General features: G+C 42.7%; 1 protein-coding gene across 1 annotated transcript in view; it reads left to right on the top strand.

Moving 5' to 3' along the window:
- EIF2AK3 (eukaryotic translation initiation factor 2 alpha kinase 3) overlaps positions 1 to 6144 on the top strand; it is a 79604-nt gene extending 73460 nt beyond the window's left edge. Inside the window, exon 17 of the mRNA XM_036751866.1 lies at positions 4944 to 6144. Within this exon, the coding sequence (XP_036607761.1) occupies positions 4944 to 5120 (177 nt within the window). The 3' untranslated portion in view covers positions 5121 to 6144. The remainder of the gene's footprint in view (positions 1 to 4943) is intronic.
- Positions 6145 to 14549: the final 8405 nt, after the last annotated feature.

Here is a 14549-nt window from a genome sequence, read left to right as displayed (position 1 = left end):
TGTTCTGGGAGATAACCATACATGCTTCTAGGACACATGCTTAGCTTTTCAGAACACTTGCATGTTTTAGCCTTACAGGTTGTGCTTTTTGGTTAGAAAAAGCTGTCCACATATCCCACTGTTAATAATTTTCCTGTATCCCACTAAAAAGTTTCTCCACTCAACCACATTTTAGTTTCTCATCAGATTTCATAAAGAAATGTTTTAAAATGTGTTGAGTTCAAAAGCAATGAAATAAATATTTGTATAAAAGTGCTCGGTCTTCCCTTTTCCTTTGGTCCAGTTTCCCTCACCCCCCAGAGCCCAGAAGCGATTTGCTTTTGGCTTTTTGTATCATCCCTCTTTCATTTACCTTTACCCACATTTGCATGAATTTACTTGCAATTTTTTTCAGCTTTTCTTTTCCCCTTGACTTTCTTCCTCTGGCCTGGTGGTTTTCACTTGTCTGGTGGGCCCTACCCACCCCGTCCTTTTCTTCTTGAGTCCTAGGCCTGTTGTCTCCATTGCCTTTAGCCTTTCCAGCTGCTTCTCCCTTGCTTCCCTTTGTCTTCTAAGGATGGACGTTAGACCAGATCGATGCCAAAACTACCTTTCCCCTTAGCCCCCAGCCCCTTTTCTGCCGTCCTGCCTTCTTGAGATGCTCTTGTTTATCCTTCAGGAAGGCACCTTTCTTCCCTCACCTTTGTTTTCCTGACATCATCTAAAATCTACAATGTCCTGGTCTAGCAGACAGGTCCAGTGTTATTCTCCCCACTGCAGTAATTAGCAAGATGGGGAACAGAAAGATTAAGGCACTTGCTTTAGTTCCTGCAGCTAATTAGTTGTGGGGCTAATGGTTAATTAACTGGATTGTGCCAGCTGTAAGCTAATAGTTTTCCACACAATGGGCAGGCCCATCTGCAAATAGGCTACTTTCTGCAAATTTGCCTTAACCTAGAGGGACTGTTTATAAGCTTAGAAATCTGAAATACATGGAGGATGTGAACAATCTGGCTTTGATGATTCTTTACCAGTTCTCTCTCTTTGTGTTCCCTATGCCCTTCTATTAAACACATACACAGAATCTAGTCCATCCTTGCTTTAAATAATAGAAGTTTTTTTCTTGGTAATTAATTATTTTATTAATAATGCTAACATTTTATTATTAAAAGGGTCAGTGACACTCTCAAATGCCAAAGACCAGTCATAGTGGCAGGCTCACAGAATAATAGAAGTTTTAAGTAAAGTATTTTTATTCCTATCCATCACCTCTTATTTCAGTGAAAAAAATTGAGGTCATTCACTGAGAGCTCCTAATTCTTCCCTCCTTGTCCTCACATTCCTCAGACATCTTCCCCACTCTCTTCTCCTTTACCTCTGGGTCTCACAGAGGTGTGACTCCTCCTTGCCAGGGCACACCTCTGAATGGACAAGTGGTTGCCTCCCATCCTATCTTCTCCAGAACATTACCCGTCTACAGCCCTCTAATCCTCAGCCTCTTCCTATCCATTGGCTCCTTCCTTTTTGTCTTTGAACATGCCAGTGTTTTCCCCATCCTTAAAGAACCTTCACTTGATTCTACCATCGCTGCTGGCTGTTGTCCTATATCTCTCATCCACAACCTGTGCCCCCACGTCCTCTCCTCCCTGATTCTCAGTTCTTTGCAGCTACGGCTTGCAAGCAGCCTTATCTTCAGGCTCAAAATGCTCTCTCTCCCAAGTCACCAGCGACTTCTGAATTGGCAAATGTAATGTCGTATTCACAGCCCTGATCCTTCTTGGCCCCTTGAGTCTTCAACACTGTCAGTCAGTCACCTCCCACATTCTCTCTCCTCTAGGTCTTCATGGCATTGTTCTCTCCTGGCTCTCTTCCTACCTTTCCAAATGCTCTTTTGTTTCTGGTTCTTCATCCAGATAATGGCCGCTAACTGCAGCTGTCTGCAAGGCTCTGTGCTGGACCCTTTTCTCTTCTCCCTCAATGCTGTCTTGTTTGGTAGCCTTGTCGACTCCCCTGGGTTCAGTTTGCATCTAATCTTTCTCCTGAGCTCCAGTCTCACATCACTGACTGACTGCCTTTCGGACATCTCCAATCGGATAGCCCATAGACATCTTACACTGGACACATCCAAAACAAAACTCTTTATCTCTGTCCCACCATCATTATCATCCCATTATCATTATCGCTGATATTATATACACCATTAGGACTCCTCCCACCATCCCTGCTGTTATTGTGGAGGGTCCCACCTTCCTCCTGGCAACGCTGACATCACCCACAGCTCCTCGTACACACTCACTTCACTGCTCACCCTCATCAGCTCTACTTTTACAACATCTCCTGTGGATCCCCTTCTTTCCATACGTACACCCCCAAGCCCAGTGCAGGCCATCATCACCTCCCCCTGGACTATTGCAATATCTTGTTGTTTGGTGTCTCGGATGGCAGAGTGAATGTTCCTGAAACACAAGTCCAACCTGGTCATCCCCTTTGTGTCCAGCGTTCTTATACTTGCTCCTCTCCGTGTGCTTCTTCTTGAAGTGACATCTGTCTTCTTGATGTGGCTGGCACCTGTCACCTCGCCAGTGCCCTCCTCACCTCTCCTTCTTGCTTTCAGGACCTGGCTCCTGTCCCATCCTCTGCAAGAGACCTTTTTCCCTGTCTCCCTCTGAGATCACTTTCCATTTGCACCCAGTCTGGTCGTCTGGTCACATGTTGCCTCTTCCATTAGAATGTGCACTGACCGAGGGCAGGGGCTGGGTTTTTGCTTTTCTTTGTTTCTGTAGCTCTTAGCACAGTGCCTGGCACATAGTCAGTGCTTATAAGAGTGTGTTGACTACCTGACTATGAATTATGGGTTGTGGACCTGTAAGATCCTTTGAAATCATCTCGTTCAAACTTATAGTCCAGCCTCAGACACTCACTAGCTGGGTTCCTACCTGGGGCAAGGCACTGAATCTCTTTGAGCCTCAGTTCCCCTATTTGTAAAACAGGGATCAGAACAGCACCTACCTTTCAGGGTTGTGTATCTTTGAACAATTTTCCACAGCCAAAATAGAACATACATTCAGCCTTGATCCAGGGTTGTCGTGAGGATTAAATGGGATGATATTTGTAAAGCACTTGGCACAATGCCTGGCACATAGTAGGTGCTATATGAATGTTAGTTATTATCGTTGACTCTTCTTAGTTAAGGCATGAAGCGAAAGCCCAAGGTTATCTGGGTTGGAAGTGGATGAGCCAGCGTTTGCCTCCAAGCCTTGAGACTCAGTGGAGGGCCGTTCCTCCTGAGTCTTCCCCTGCCTCCATCTGTACTGCCTCCAAGCAGTACAGTCATCTTTGTCTGGAAATCTGTCCTTCCCTTAGTCCAGTGTTGCTCCCTTCAAACTCTTCTCCCTTTTAAAATTGTCCTGGTTCATTCTGTACTTTCTGCACCTTGGATTTTCTGCCCCTTTTTCATCCTTTAGATGCCATCAGTGTCTTGGAGGGGGTGGGGGTGGGAGGAGAGAGAAAGAGAGACATTCCCTGTTTTACCCTTAGCCAGCTGATCTAGTCATGACATAGAGAATTAAGACAACCCAATGTATACCCAGGAGTTTGGATGTTGAGTTGAGATAATTTCATTAAACCCTATTTATTAGTATTATTTTTTTTTAACACCACACTGCATCCAGTAAGAGAGGGGCAGTGCTTTTGAACACAACTATTCCTCTATATTTCTAGCAGGAAGAGTGGTCAAAATGAGTCCTTGAAAGAAGAGCAGAATGGAATATTCTCTTTTAAGTGTTAGGGCAATGCTGCCCATGTGTGTTTCTTGGTGAATTTTGAGGATTTTTAAATGAATAGCCTGATAGAATGGGAAACTTTGGACTCTGAGCTCCACCCAAGTTTTCCTTTCCTCCTTAGTGGCCTGGAGATGACCCTGGGCCCACAAAGGTTGTGCCAGTGGAGAATTAGGCCTGGTAGGTGCTGCCAGGATGGGGGCCCATGGGCATGGGCTTGGATTCAGATTGTGTCTGTCATTCCTGGGTTAGCCTACCTTACTTTGGAGAGACTCACCACTATTTGGTTGGAGTGGCCATGGTTAACTTACAAAGCCATTTCCTTGGGCCCATAATGGCAAAGGGGATTATCCACATTGACAAAAGTCACAGATCTCTTGAAGTTGAAGTCTGAAAACGTGGATTTTGTTTCAGTTCTGCCTCCACCCTTTATCAGTGGGGTTCTGGGCAGGTCAGTTGGTTAACCTCTTAGGGCCATCTAAATTGGAGGCAATGATTGTACTGCCTACTTCACATGGTTCTTAGGTTCAAATTGTTAATAAGAACTTTTATTCACTTGTATTTATAAAAAGGTTTCTTTATCATTGAGTTCATGCTTAGCAGGGAGTAGCACAGTAAATGGTAGTGGAGAATAGGAAGGAAGGGCTAGGATAGGTCAGTGTGCTAGGCAGGCCCTAAGTGAAGCCCTGGGGATCCAACCCCTGGCCACCTTGCAGCTTCCATTCTATGGGGGGGAGGGGCAGGGAAGCAATATGGATGCAGAGGTGCGGTACTGAAAAGGAGGGTCGGGAGAGGCAATGGGGCTATCATGAACTGAATGAAGCTTGAAGGATGTGAGAGAGGCCGAGATGACAGAGGGAGCAAATTCTAGGCATGAAGGGACACCCCGTGCCGAGGCCTAGAGTTGGGAGATGGAATATTATGGGGGGAGAGCAAAATACTGGTAAAAATCATATGCCAGGGAAACTAGAAGTATCTCAGCTAAAGACAAGGATAGAGTCAGGCTTGGTACAACAGCCCAAGTTCTCCAGCAGATTGTGAAAATCTTTATGCATTTGAGGGCACGTGGTTCAGTAATAAGGTGTTCATTGTCAGAAAGCCAAACACTGTTGACTGATGTGAAACCTTGCTTCCTGAGCTCATCTTAATTCTTTTGCCCTAAATTTTGTTTCCTTCATATTTCAGTACATGATGGTTCAACACATGCTTTCCCCATCTCCGACTGAGCGACCCGAGGCCATGGACATCATTGAAAATCCTTTATTTGAAGACTTGGAGCTCCCGGGGAAAACCGTGCTCAGGCAGAGGTCTCGCTCCCTAAGTTCATCAGGAATGAAGCATTCAAGGCAGCCGAGCAAGTAGTGGCATCCTGGCAGCCCAGCTGACCACAGCCCTACTGGGCCGGCCTGGCCCCTCCAACCCTCACAGCCTCAAGAGTCACATCCCACCTACTTCTTAGACTTGAAAATCATATTCTCGGGCCATTTAAATTTGGCCTGTTCTGGATAAGGCAGATTTAAATGGCCTTCTCAGGCAAGGCATGAGAACGTTGATCAATGTTTGTTCTTCAGGCAGTCCCTGAACTTCTCTCCAGGTGGCCGCCCTGGCTGGCCACTCTTCCCACTCCTGACATCCTTTGTTCTTCCGTGTGTTAGGGTCTCTTTGAAGCCCACTACCCGGGGAAGAGAAAGAGATTCCTAAATGTATATAGAATTAAGATATTTTTATAGCACAGAAGAAGGTCTCCACATGCCATGATTCTATTGTTCTAGAAATTTACTCTTTGAGGACATCATGGTTATTTTGAAACTGGGCTTCCCAAAAGCAGACTCCCTTTTTGTCCTGGTTGGGTCATTTAGGAATCTGCACACTTTACAGGGCAGGCAGCACAATGGTAGAGAGGCCTCTGTCCAGAGCTAGTTTTCTAGGGGGTATCTGTGGTATTATCATTCCATATCTTAGATGGTCCTACGCAAAGGTTAAGGGCGGTTTATATTTGCACTCCATTAGAGGGAAATGAAGCTTTCAATGTAAATTGGCCATAGGCACTAGGGTTTTTTTGGAGGCAAAAAAATCTTAGTAAGAAATGAACATATATACAGCTAATTCTTAGAATTATAAAACATGTCCAACCTAATGAAATCATATGTCTTAACATAATCTCGTAGATTGGTACTTTTTGAAACCTGATTGTAGACTACTGCTTAATTATCTAACTTATCTGCCTAATATGGTTTTATTTTTCACTGTAAATATGTTCATTTTTATTTATAAAAATGCTGAATCAATCCATTTGGGTTGGTGGTGTACAGAACACACATGAAAGTGTGTTAAACTATTGTGACTTCTTTCAAGTCTAAATGATTTAATAAAACTTTTTTTATTTATGGCTTGTCTTTTACTTTGTGAAAATCATAAAACAGAGGACTCTTAAATTTTCCAGGGCTGATCACACCTCTGCCTTCAGGAAGCCTGGTTCTAGAGGCCCAGAGGTACCTCACCTTCCTTTCTTTTCCTTTCTATGTAAGGTTCTCCAAAGTCATCAGCACCAGCACCAAACACATTTATTGGCTGAGTGCCTAAGCCCACTGCAGTCAGATACTTGGTGGTCTCAGCTGCCATGAATTTGTCATCTCTCTCTATGGTGGTGATTTTCAGATCTACTCACTCAGCCCTAGCTTCTTCTCTGCCCACCTCCAGTCTCACATTTCCAACGTATCTATTAGACATTTCAAACATGATGTCCAGTAGACTTCTTAAACTCACTGTGGCCAAAAATGAACTCATTATCTTTCCCTCCAAAGTTCCTCTCCTTCCAAACTTCCCTGTTACTGTTGAAGGCAAGACCATCCTCCAAGTCCCCGAGGCTGGCAAGCTCAGCTTCATCCTCAGCTTCTCACTGTCCCTCACCACCCCCATATCTGGTCTCCTGCCAGCTTTACCTTTGTGGCTTCTCTTGAGTACCACTCCCTGTCTCCCCCTCCTCTGATGTAGCCACTTCTCTGTAAAAGAGAGGACCTCATTCCTTGAACTGCTAGCATAGCCTGCCACCAGCCTCTCCCCACTCCAGTCCATTCTCTGCTCAGCTGCTAAAATCATTTTCCTAAAGCACAGGTTGGACCATGTTACTCACAGTCAGTAAACTGCAGTGGCTCCCTATCACCTCCAGGATCAAATCAAACATCGAATCCCCTGTCTGGCGTTTGACACTCTTTAAAACCTAGCCCCTGCTATGTTTCCAGTCTCCTCTTCCTTCCCCCACCCTCTTTGATCTAGTGACACTGGCTTCCTTGCTATTGCTCATACAAGACCCTCTCATCCCCTCACTCTTGGCATTTTCACTGTGTGTGCCCCATGCCTGGAATTCTCTGCCCCTGGATTCCCTGGTTTCCTTCAAATTCTAACTAATGTCCTACCCTTCACAGGATGTCTTTCCCAATCCCTCTTTATTTCCTCTGTTGATTATTTCCTATTTATTCTGAATATAGATTGTTTGTACATGGTTGTTTATATAATAATAATAATGTTGTTTTGAGTTGTGTCCAACTCTTCGTGACTCCTTTTGGGGTTTTCTTGACAGAGATACTAGAGTGGTTTGCCATTTCCTTCCCCAGCTCATTTTATAGAGAAGGAAACTGAGGCAAATAGGGTTAGGTGATTGGTCCAGGGTCACACAGCTAGTAAGTATCTGAATCAGAATTTGAACTTGGGTCTTCCTGACTCCAGGCCCAGCACTCAACCCATTGTATACCCTAGCTGTCTAGTTTGCATATTGTCCTCCCTGTCAGACTGAGAGATCCTTGAGGGCAGGGACTGTCTTTTGCTTTTCTTTATATCCCCAGTGTGTAGCACAGTGCCTGGAACATGGTTGGTGCTTAGTAAATATTTACTGACTGATTTTGAGAAAACGGTCCAACTGGGAGTGGGATGCTGTACACATAACAAACTTATTAACAATACAAGATGGCAGCAATTCATCTAAGTAGTTCTACTGACTGCTTCCTAAAGAGCATATTCTCCATGCTGTTCCTTCCACTCTCAGGATAGTTTATATCCCCTCACTAAGGGATGCTTTGCTATTGGAGCGGCAATAGGGCCACGGTCTTGAAAACTGTGCTAGCAAACAGCATGAGCTGTGATAGGCCCTACTGTCCTGGGAAGACTTCAGGTCCAAGGTAGGTGCCAAATATCTGTTATCTCAAAACTAGCTAGTTTAATTCCCAGAAAGTAGTCATCATCACATGGTGATGTCTTTGATCAGAACTGCTCCAGAAAATAGTCTGCCAAGGGGCTGCAATCTGGGGTGAGGGATAGAGAAGGGGAAGGATAAGAATGTGAGTCTTAGAAATGATAGAGCCCTTTCTCAAGCTCTAAAGGTGAAATGTCATTTTGACTTCCTGGATGCCCTCACTTCCCGGGGAATCACCATTTTGGTGATGGAGTTAATGCAGACACCTGATTGACTTGAGGGACTCACCATATTGGTGATGGATTTAATGCTGACAGCTGATTGGCTTGGCCCACTGCCGCTGAGAACTCCTGAGCTCAATTGCTTCACCAAACTCAGCCTCCCTGAGAGCCAGGATTAAAAGCTTCCTGCACCATGCCTGACCCAATTAATATCTGGATTAAATACCTGACTCAATGTATGTTTGAATGAATGAAAAACACCTTTGTCTTCCCATGGTTGATCTAGTTGCTCCAACTGCATCTAAGACAAAACTCTTTCATCTAGCCGGAGTTACCCATGTTATGCACTTCTACTTCTCACCAGGTTGTTGCCTTAATTTGCCAATTATTTTACCAAAACAAAACAACTATTACTAGAGATCAAGTACCAAAAAACTTATGGTTAATGTGTTTATTTCATCATTGTGCATTTCATTAGTCTGGGCTGCTTTAAGAAAAAATATCTGGTGATGGGCAATCTAAGAGAGAGGAAGGCACCCTAGGCTCAGAAGAAGCTGACTTGGAGAAGAGCCGGTGCCTCAAGGATATCCCTATTTCTAGTTTGCTGCACTAGAGACTAGGGGGATTTCCCCTTGGGTGAGACTGGGGACCCCCCTCTTGGTCGAGCTAGGATATCTCTCTCCCAATGGAACAGAGTAATTCACTGTGTATTTTTGTAAATTTTCAACGTGCAAGGCAGATTGAGTACAGCATAAGTACAGTTCATTTCCAAATATGAGTATTTAGTACCATGTCTGCTACTGTCTAATCACTATTGCTAAAAGAGATACCAAACAGCTCCTGGAAGCTAGTGTAATTCCGATGCAAAACATAAGCCACATAATTTCACATGATGGGAACATGGCTAGTGATAAGGGTATTTACTCTGTTTGTTCAGAGCACAGAGCATTCATGCCTGTCTATCCGTGTGTCTTGTCCATGCTCCTTGTAAGTTTGCTATGGGGCAGTTGGGGTTCATTCAGGATGCCTGGGGCGTCTTCACTTTCCCTTCACATAGCAAGGCTAACAGTGGATGTGGGTACCTTTAGTAACCTCTGCCCTTCTTATTGAAAGGCAGGAGGACAGAGCAAAGAACTCCCCCAAAGCTTCCATTTAAAGAGGCACCAAGACCAGCCAACTCTTCATGTCCTACCAGCTGTTCCTCTTGGCTTGGGCTCCTCCATGCCTATGCCCCCAGGAAACTCATCATCTTTTGAGATTGTATTAACTTCAGGAGATTAAGCATCAGGAGGAGAGAATGGGCACGGATGTCAATGGGATTTTAAAATATACAATATGAGGAATTATTTCACTAAAGTAGAGGAATAAGGTTGTCTGGGCTTAGTTGAGATTGGACTCAGGAGGAGTTAACAGGAGTGAAAAACTCATCTTAGAGTCTGAGGAGGGAATTTTTAGTGGATCCAGTCAAATGATGATGAATGAATGAAATGCACATTATATACACTGTGTTTTAGGATGCTTAGAGATCCTTTCTTGTAAGAACTGTTTAGAAATTGTAGCTCTCTTGACTTTTGCATAGCTAGAGAATTGATCTTATGTGTGTAGGATTCCAGTCTGTTTTATCTTTATTTCTGCACCTCTCTCATCTTCCCTTTGGAATCGTAGACTTCTTGAGAGCAGGTACCTTGTCTTATGAATCTTTGTATTCCCCTTGGCTAGGTGGCACAATGGATAAAGCATGGACCTGAATTCCAATCTAGTCTCAGACACTTACTAGCTGTGTGACCCTGGGCAAGTCACTTAATTTCTGTCTGCCTCAGTTTCCTCATCTGTAAAAATGAGCTGGAGAAGGAAATGGCAAACCACTCCAGTATCTTTGCCAAGGAAACCCCAAATGGGATCACAGAGAGTTGGACATGACTAAAAAATGGCTGGACAACTCAATCTAGCCATCACCTCATTTCACACTCATCTGCTTTCTTCTAAATTTCTCCATCATGATCTAGGTACCTTCTCTCCCTCACCCGGCTCTGCCTTTCAGCTTCCTTTTGTATGTTGTCTCCTTGAGGGAAGACTTGCTTTTATATTTCCCTTGAGGGAAGACCTTCTTTTTCATATTTGTATCCCCAGTGTTTAGCACAGTACCTGGTGCATTGTAGGCATTTAATAAATGTTTGTTGATTAATTTTATAAATGAGAGATAAGACCATCAAACACATTAAGAGGTGCAGGAAATTCTAGTGCTTAACAGTTAACTATTCATTCCAGTCAACTGGTACAAAGCATCTTGGGCTAAGCGAATCTTAGCCCGAATCTCAACTGGGAGAGGATCAAGGGTCCACAAAGCCTGGGGGAGATACCCCTTGAGTCCCTTACCTTCCTAACCCCTTCTTCCCAAGGGTTTGGGTATGGGTCCTTGAGTCCCTTCCAATACTGTGTGCTCACTCTATCAATATTCTCCTCCCTCACCAAAGAGACATCAAAGAAATCACAAGTGTGATGCCCAATCCATCACCAATCCATCCTGTTAAAAAAAAACTGAAATCTTTTTTTATTACATGCATCTCAATGCAATGTTTGTTGAATGAAATATTTGTTGTATTGATAGAAAGTAGTCTAAGCCATCCTTGGCTTCCAAGTGAGACCATCCCTCACCCATTTCTTACCCTTCTATCTCTTATATGCAAAAGGGCTGAATAAATTTTATTGGGGTTTGAGTCCCTACATGGCTTCCTTGGAATCTGCCATGGCTTAGAACACTGACCTAATATTGAGACCCACAAAGCTGTCAAGGCTACATCTTCCATCTAAACCCCAGGGAAGATGTCTGAAGCACTCCTCTACTTTTCTCTGACATCTTATCTCTCCTTGCTGTCTTCTGCCCCTTCCCCATACTAAAGATAAAACAAAAATCAACAGCTAGTAACTAATTTGGGATTGCAAATTAACTTGGCCTCTTTTCTTAGGTTTTGAAACCTTTTCAAGTTCTCTGGGTCTTGGGATCACTGAATTGTCCTTTGCTATGATTTTCTGGTCTTCAAAGACATCTGTTGTTCTCTGCTCCCATATGCTAGAATGTAGAGGTTAATAAGCCTCTCCATGATAAGAAAGAATGAAAGTTTTGCATGTGTACATAGTCAAGGGCTTTGAGGCACTCACTGCACCTATCCAGAGAGCCAGCAAAAGCCAGCCAAAATGCACCAGGATCTAATTAAGTCTATTTAGCCACTTTTCTCCCTGTGCCTAGACAACTATACAGTTTAAGATGAGAAAATTCTTTTTCATTCCTATTAAATCCCTGATTATTATTATTATGTAACCCCAAAATTCATTTTAGAGATTACTCCAATGAAACCCCAAAGGTGCCATGTAGGGCTGAAACTCCTCTGATGCACCCATGAATGCCACAAAAATGAATCAAAGTTAAAGAACAAAAAGATGAAGCAGATAGGATCACAGGCTCTCCATCTCCATTTCACATTTAATCCTTACTTTATGTATACCAGCAACAAAATCCCTGACTCTCCCCTATCCCCACCTCCACCTTGCTTTCTGGCTTGCAGAAACAGAGTAGAGGTTGACAAACTTTTGCTGTAAAGAACATGCAGTAAGTACTTTAGGCTTTGCTGGCCAGGAGGCAAAAGTGGGGTTATGATGTCAGGATATTCTATTGTATTCTTCCCTTAATATTTGCCTTTGAACAAGTCATTACATTGCAGCTTAATCACTTCCATTTGAAGGTTAGGTAGAAGCTCCTTAATTGCACAGGTAAATGGATTTGAAATATGGAAATTTCTTTTGCACTTGCATTGAGGTCCAAAAAATGCTGCTGGAACTGTAGTTTGAGCTCAGAAAATATATCCACTGCAAATCTGCGTGGGAATGAAGATTTCACTTCTTTAATTTTTGATAGCAGCTTGACATGACTTGTGATTCAAAAAACATTAGTTGTCAAATTGATTTAGCCATAGTGTAAGTTTCACATATAAACACTGTTTTGCCTTGTAATTTTAGATTGAATTCTTTAAGAAACATTATCAAATCTACAGCAAAAACTAATTTCCAAAGCTATTCAGTGTTTGATACTAGCGGTCAAGAGCAGTTCTTCAAGTTCAGAAAAAATTTCAATCGTAACCCTGAGCTCAAAAAATTGTCATTTGTTTCCTTCTTTTTTATTCTTCTTTTGACATGATGAGTATGAAAAATGTGATTGAGTTTTAACTGTCACTGTGATTTGCAGTGCCTAGCAACAGTGAGATGAGAGCCCTGAGAACATCCCATATAGTTTCTGTCACCAAGATTCAACTCTGCCCTTGTAGCACAAAAGCAGCCAAACAAATGAGCTGAGTGAGACTGTACCCTGGTAAAACTTTATTTACAGACACAGAAATTTGAATCTCATGTAATGTGCATGTCAGAAAACAGTATTCTTCTTTTGATTATTTTTCAACTATTTAAAAATATAAAAACTATCCTTAGCTTGAAGGTGATACAAAAACAGGGCCACAGGCTGCTTTTGGCTTGTTGGCCATAGCTTGTTGACCCATCTTAGATAGTGGAGACAGCTGAAATTGCTTTGTTTCTTGTGCATATTATTCTTTGGGAGAGGTTTTATAGATCATGAGGGCTGGAGAAAAGATGTAATTTCCCCCCTTGTTTGTATTGCCATCTCAAAGTCAACCTATATTTTTTGCATGCTTATTTAATAATAGGTAGCATTTATAGAGTACTTTAAGGATTACAAAGTGATTTAATAATAAAATGGCTAGCATTTATATAGCACTTTAAGAATAATAATAACTAGCATTTATTTGGCACTTTAAGGTTTTCTAAGTGCTTTAACAATAATAATAGCTAGCATTTATAAAGTGTTTTAAGGTTTACGAAGCACTTTAAGAATAATAATAGTTAGCATTTATTTGGCATTTAAGGTTTTCAAAGTGCTTTAACAATAATAATAATAACTAGCATTTATTTAGCACCTTAAGGTTTACAAAGCACTTTAGGAATAATAATAACTAGCATTTATTTGGCACCTTAAGGTTTTCAAAGAGCTTTAACAATAATAATCGTAGCTAGCACTTATATAGCACCTTAAGGTTTATAAAGCACTTTAAGAATAATAATAACTAGCATTTATGTAGCACTTAAGGTTTACAAAGCACTTTAAGAATAATAATAACTAGGGGGTGGAGCCAAGATGGACGTTGGAAAGCAGGGACTTGTGTGAGCTCTCCCCCAGCTCCCTCCAAACACCCGTAAAAAACGGCTCTGAACAAATTCTAGAGCTGCAGAGCCCACGAAATAACAGAGGGAAGCAGGGCTCCAGCCCAGGAAAGCCTGGATGGTCACAGGGAAGGGTCTATTGCACAGAGCTGGAAGTGGAGCAGAGCAGAGCCCAGCATGAGCCGCACCAGGACCAACCAGACTGGGAGCCGAGTGGAACAGGCAGTAGGGCCCTGAATCATTGAACTGTGGCAGTTACCAAACTTCTCAACCCATAAACGCCAAAAACAACAGAGAAGGTTAGTGGGTAGAACTGCTGGAACTGAGTGAAAGGAATACATGGTCGGCCCCAGTCCCAGGGGCACAGAAGTGGTGCAGCTCTGGGAATGCTTCCAGCTACAGTTACTTCTGGCCCCAGGCCCACCAGCTGGGAGGAATGAAGTGGCGGATCAGAGTGGGAGTGCAAAACCCTCTTGGATCTGAGTCACGGTCTGGGTTGGTGGTTCTTGGGGGAGGAGGAGCACTGGTGTGGCAGAGCTTGCTGTGTAGAAGTAGTTCTGAAAACAGCAGCACAAGGCCCCTAAAGCTTGGGACAAAGTACTCTCTACTCTACAAGCAGTCATACCTTTACAAAAAGCTCAAGGGTCCAGTAGTTGACTGGGAACATGAACAGGCAGCTAAAATGGACCCAGATTCAGAATCAGACTTTGGAATCTTTTTTTGGTGACAAAGAAGACCAAAACATACAGTCAGAAGAAGTCAATGAAGTCAAAGAGCCTACATCAAAAGCCTCCAAGAAAAATATGAATTGGTCTCCAGCCATGGAAGAGCTCAAAAAGGATTTGGAAAAGCAAGTAAGAGAAGTAGAGGAAAAATTGGGAAGAGAAATGAGAGTGATGCAAAAAAAAATCATGAAAAACAAGTCAATGATTTGCTAAAGGAGATGCAAAATACTGAAGAAAATAACACCAGGATAACTCAAATGGCAAAAGAGCTCAAACAAAAAAAATAATGAGGAGAAGATGCCTTGAAAGGCAGAATTAGCCTAAAAGAAAAGGAGGTCCAAAACACCACTAAAGAAAATACTACCTGAAAAATGAGATTGGAGCAAGTGGTAGCTAGTGACTTTATGAGAAATCAAGATATTATAAAACA

The sequence above is a fragment of the Trichosurus vulpecula genome, chromosome 3, assembly GCF_011100635.1.
Source record: "Trichosurus vulpecula isolate mTriVul1 chromosome 3, mTriVul1.pri, whole genome shotgun sequence".
NCBI classification, from domain to species: Eukaryota; Metazoa; Chordata; class Mammalia; order Diprotodontia; family Phalangeridae; genus Trichosurus; species Trichosurus vulpecula.
This window is presented reverse-complemented; position numbering and strand designations above follow the sequence as displayed.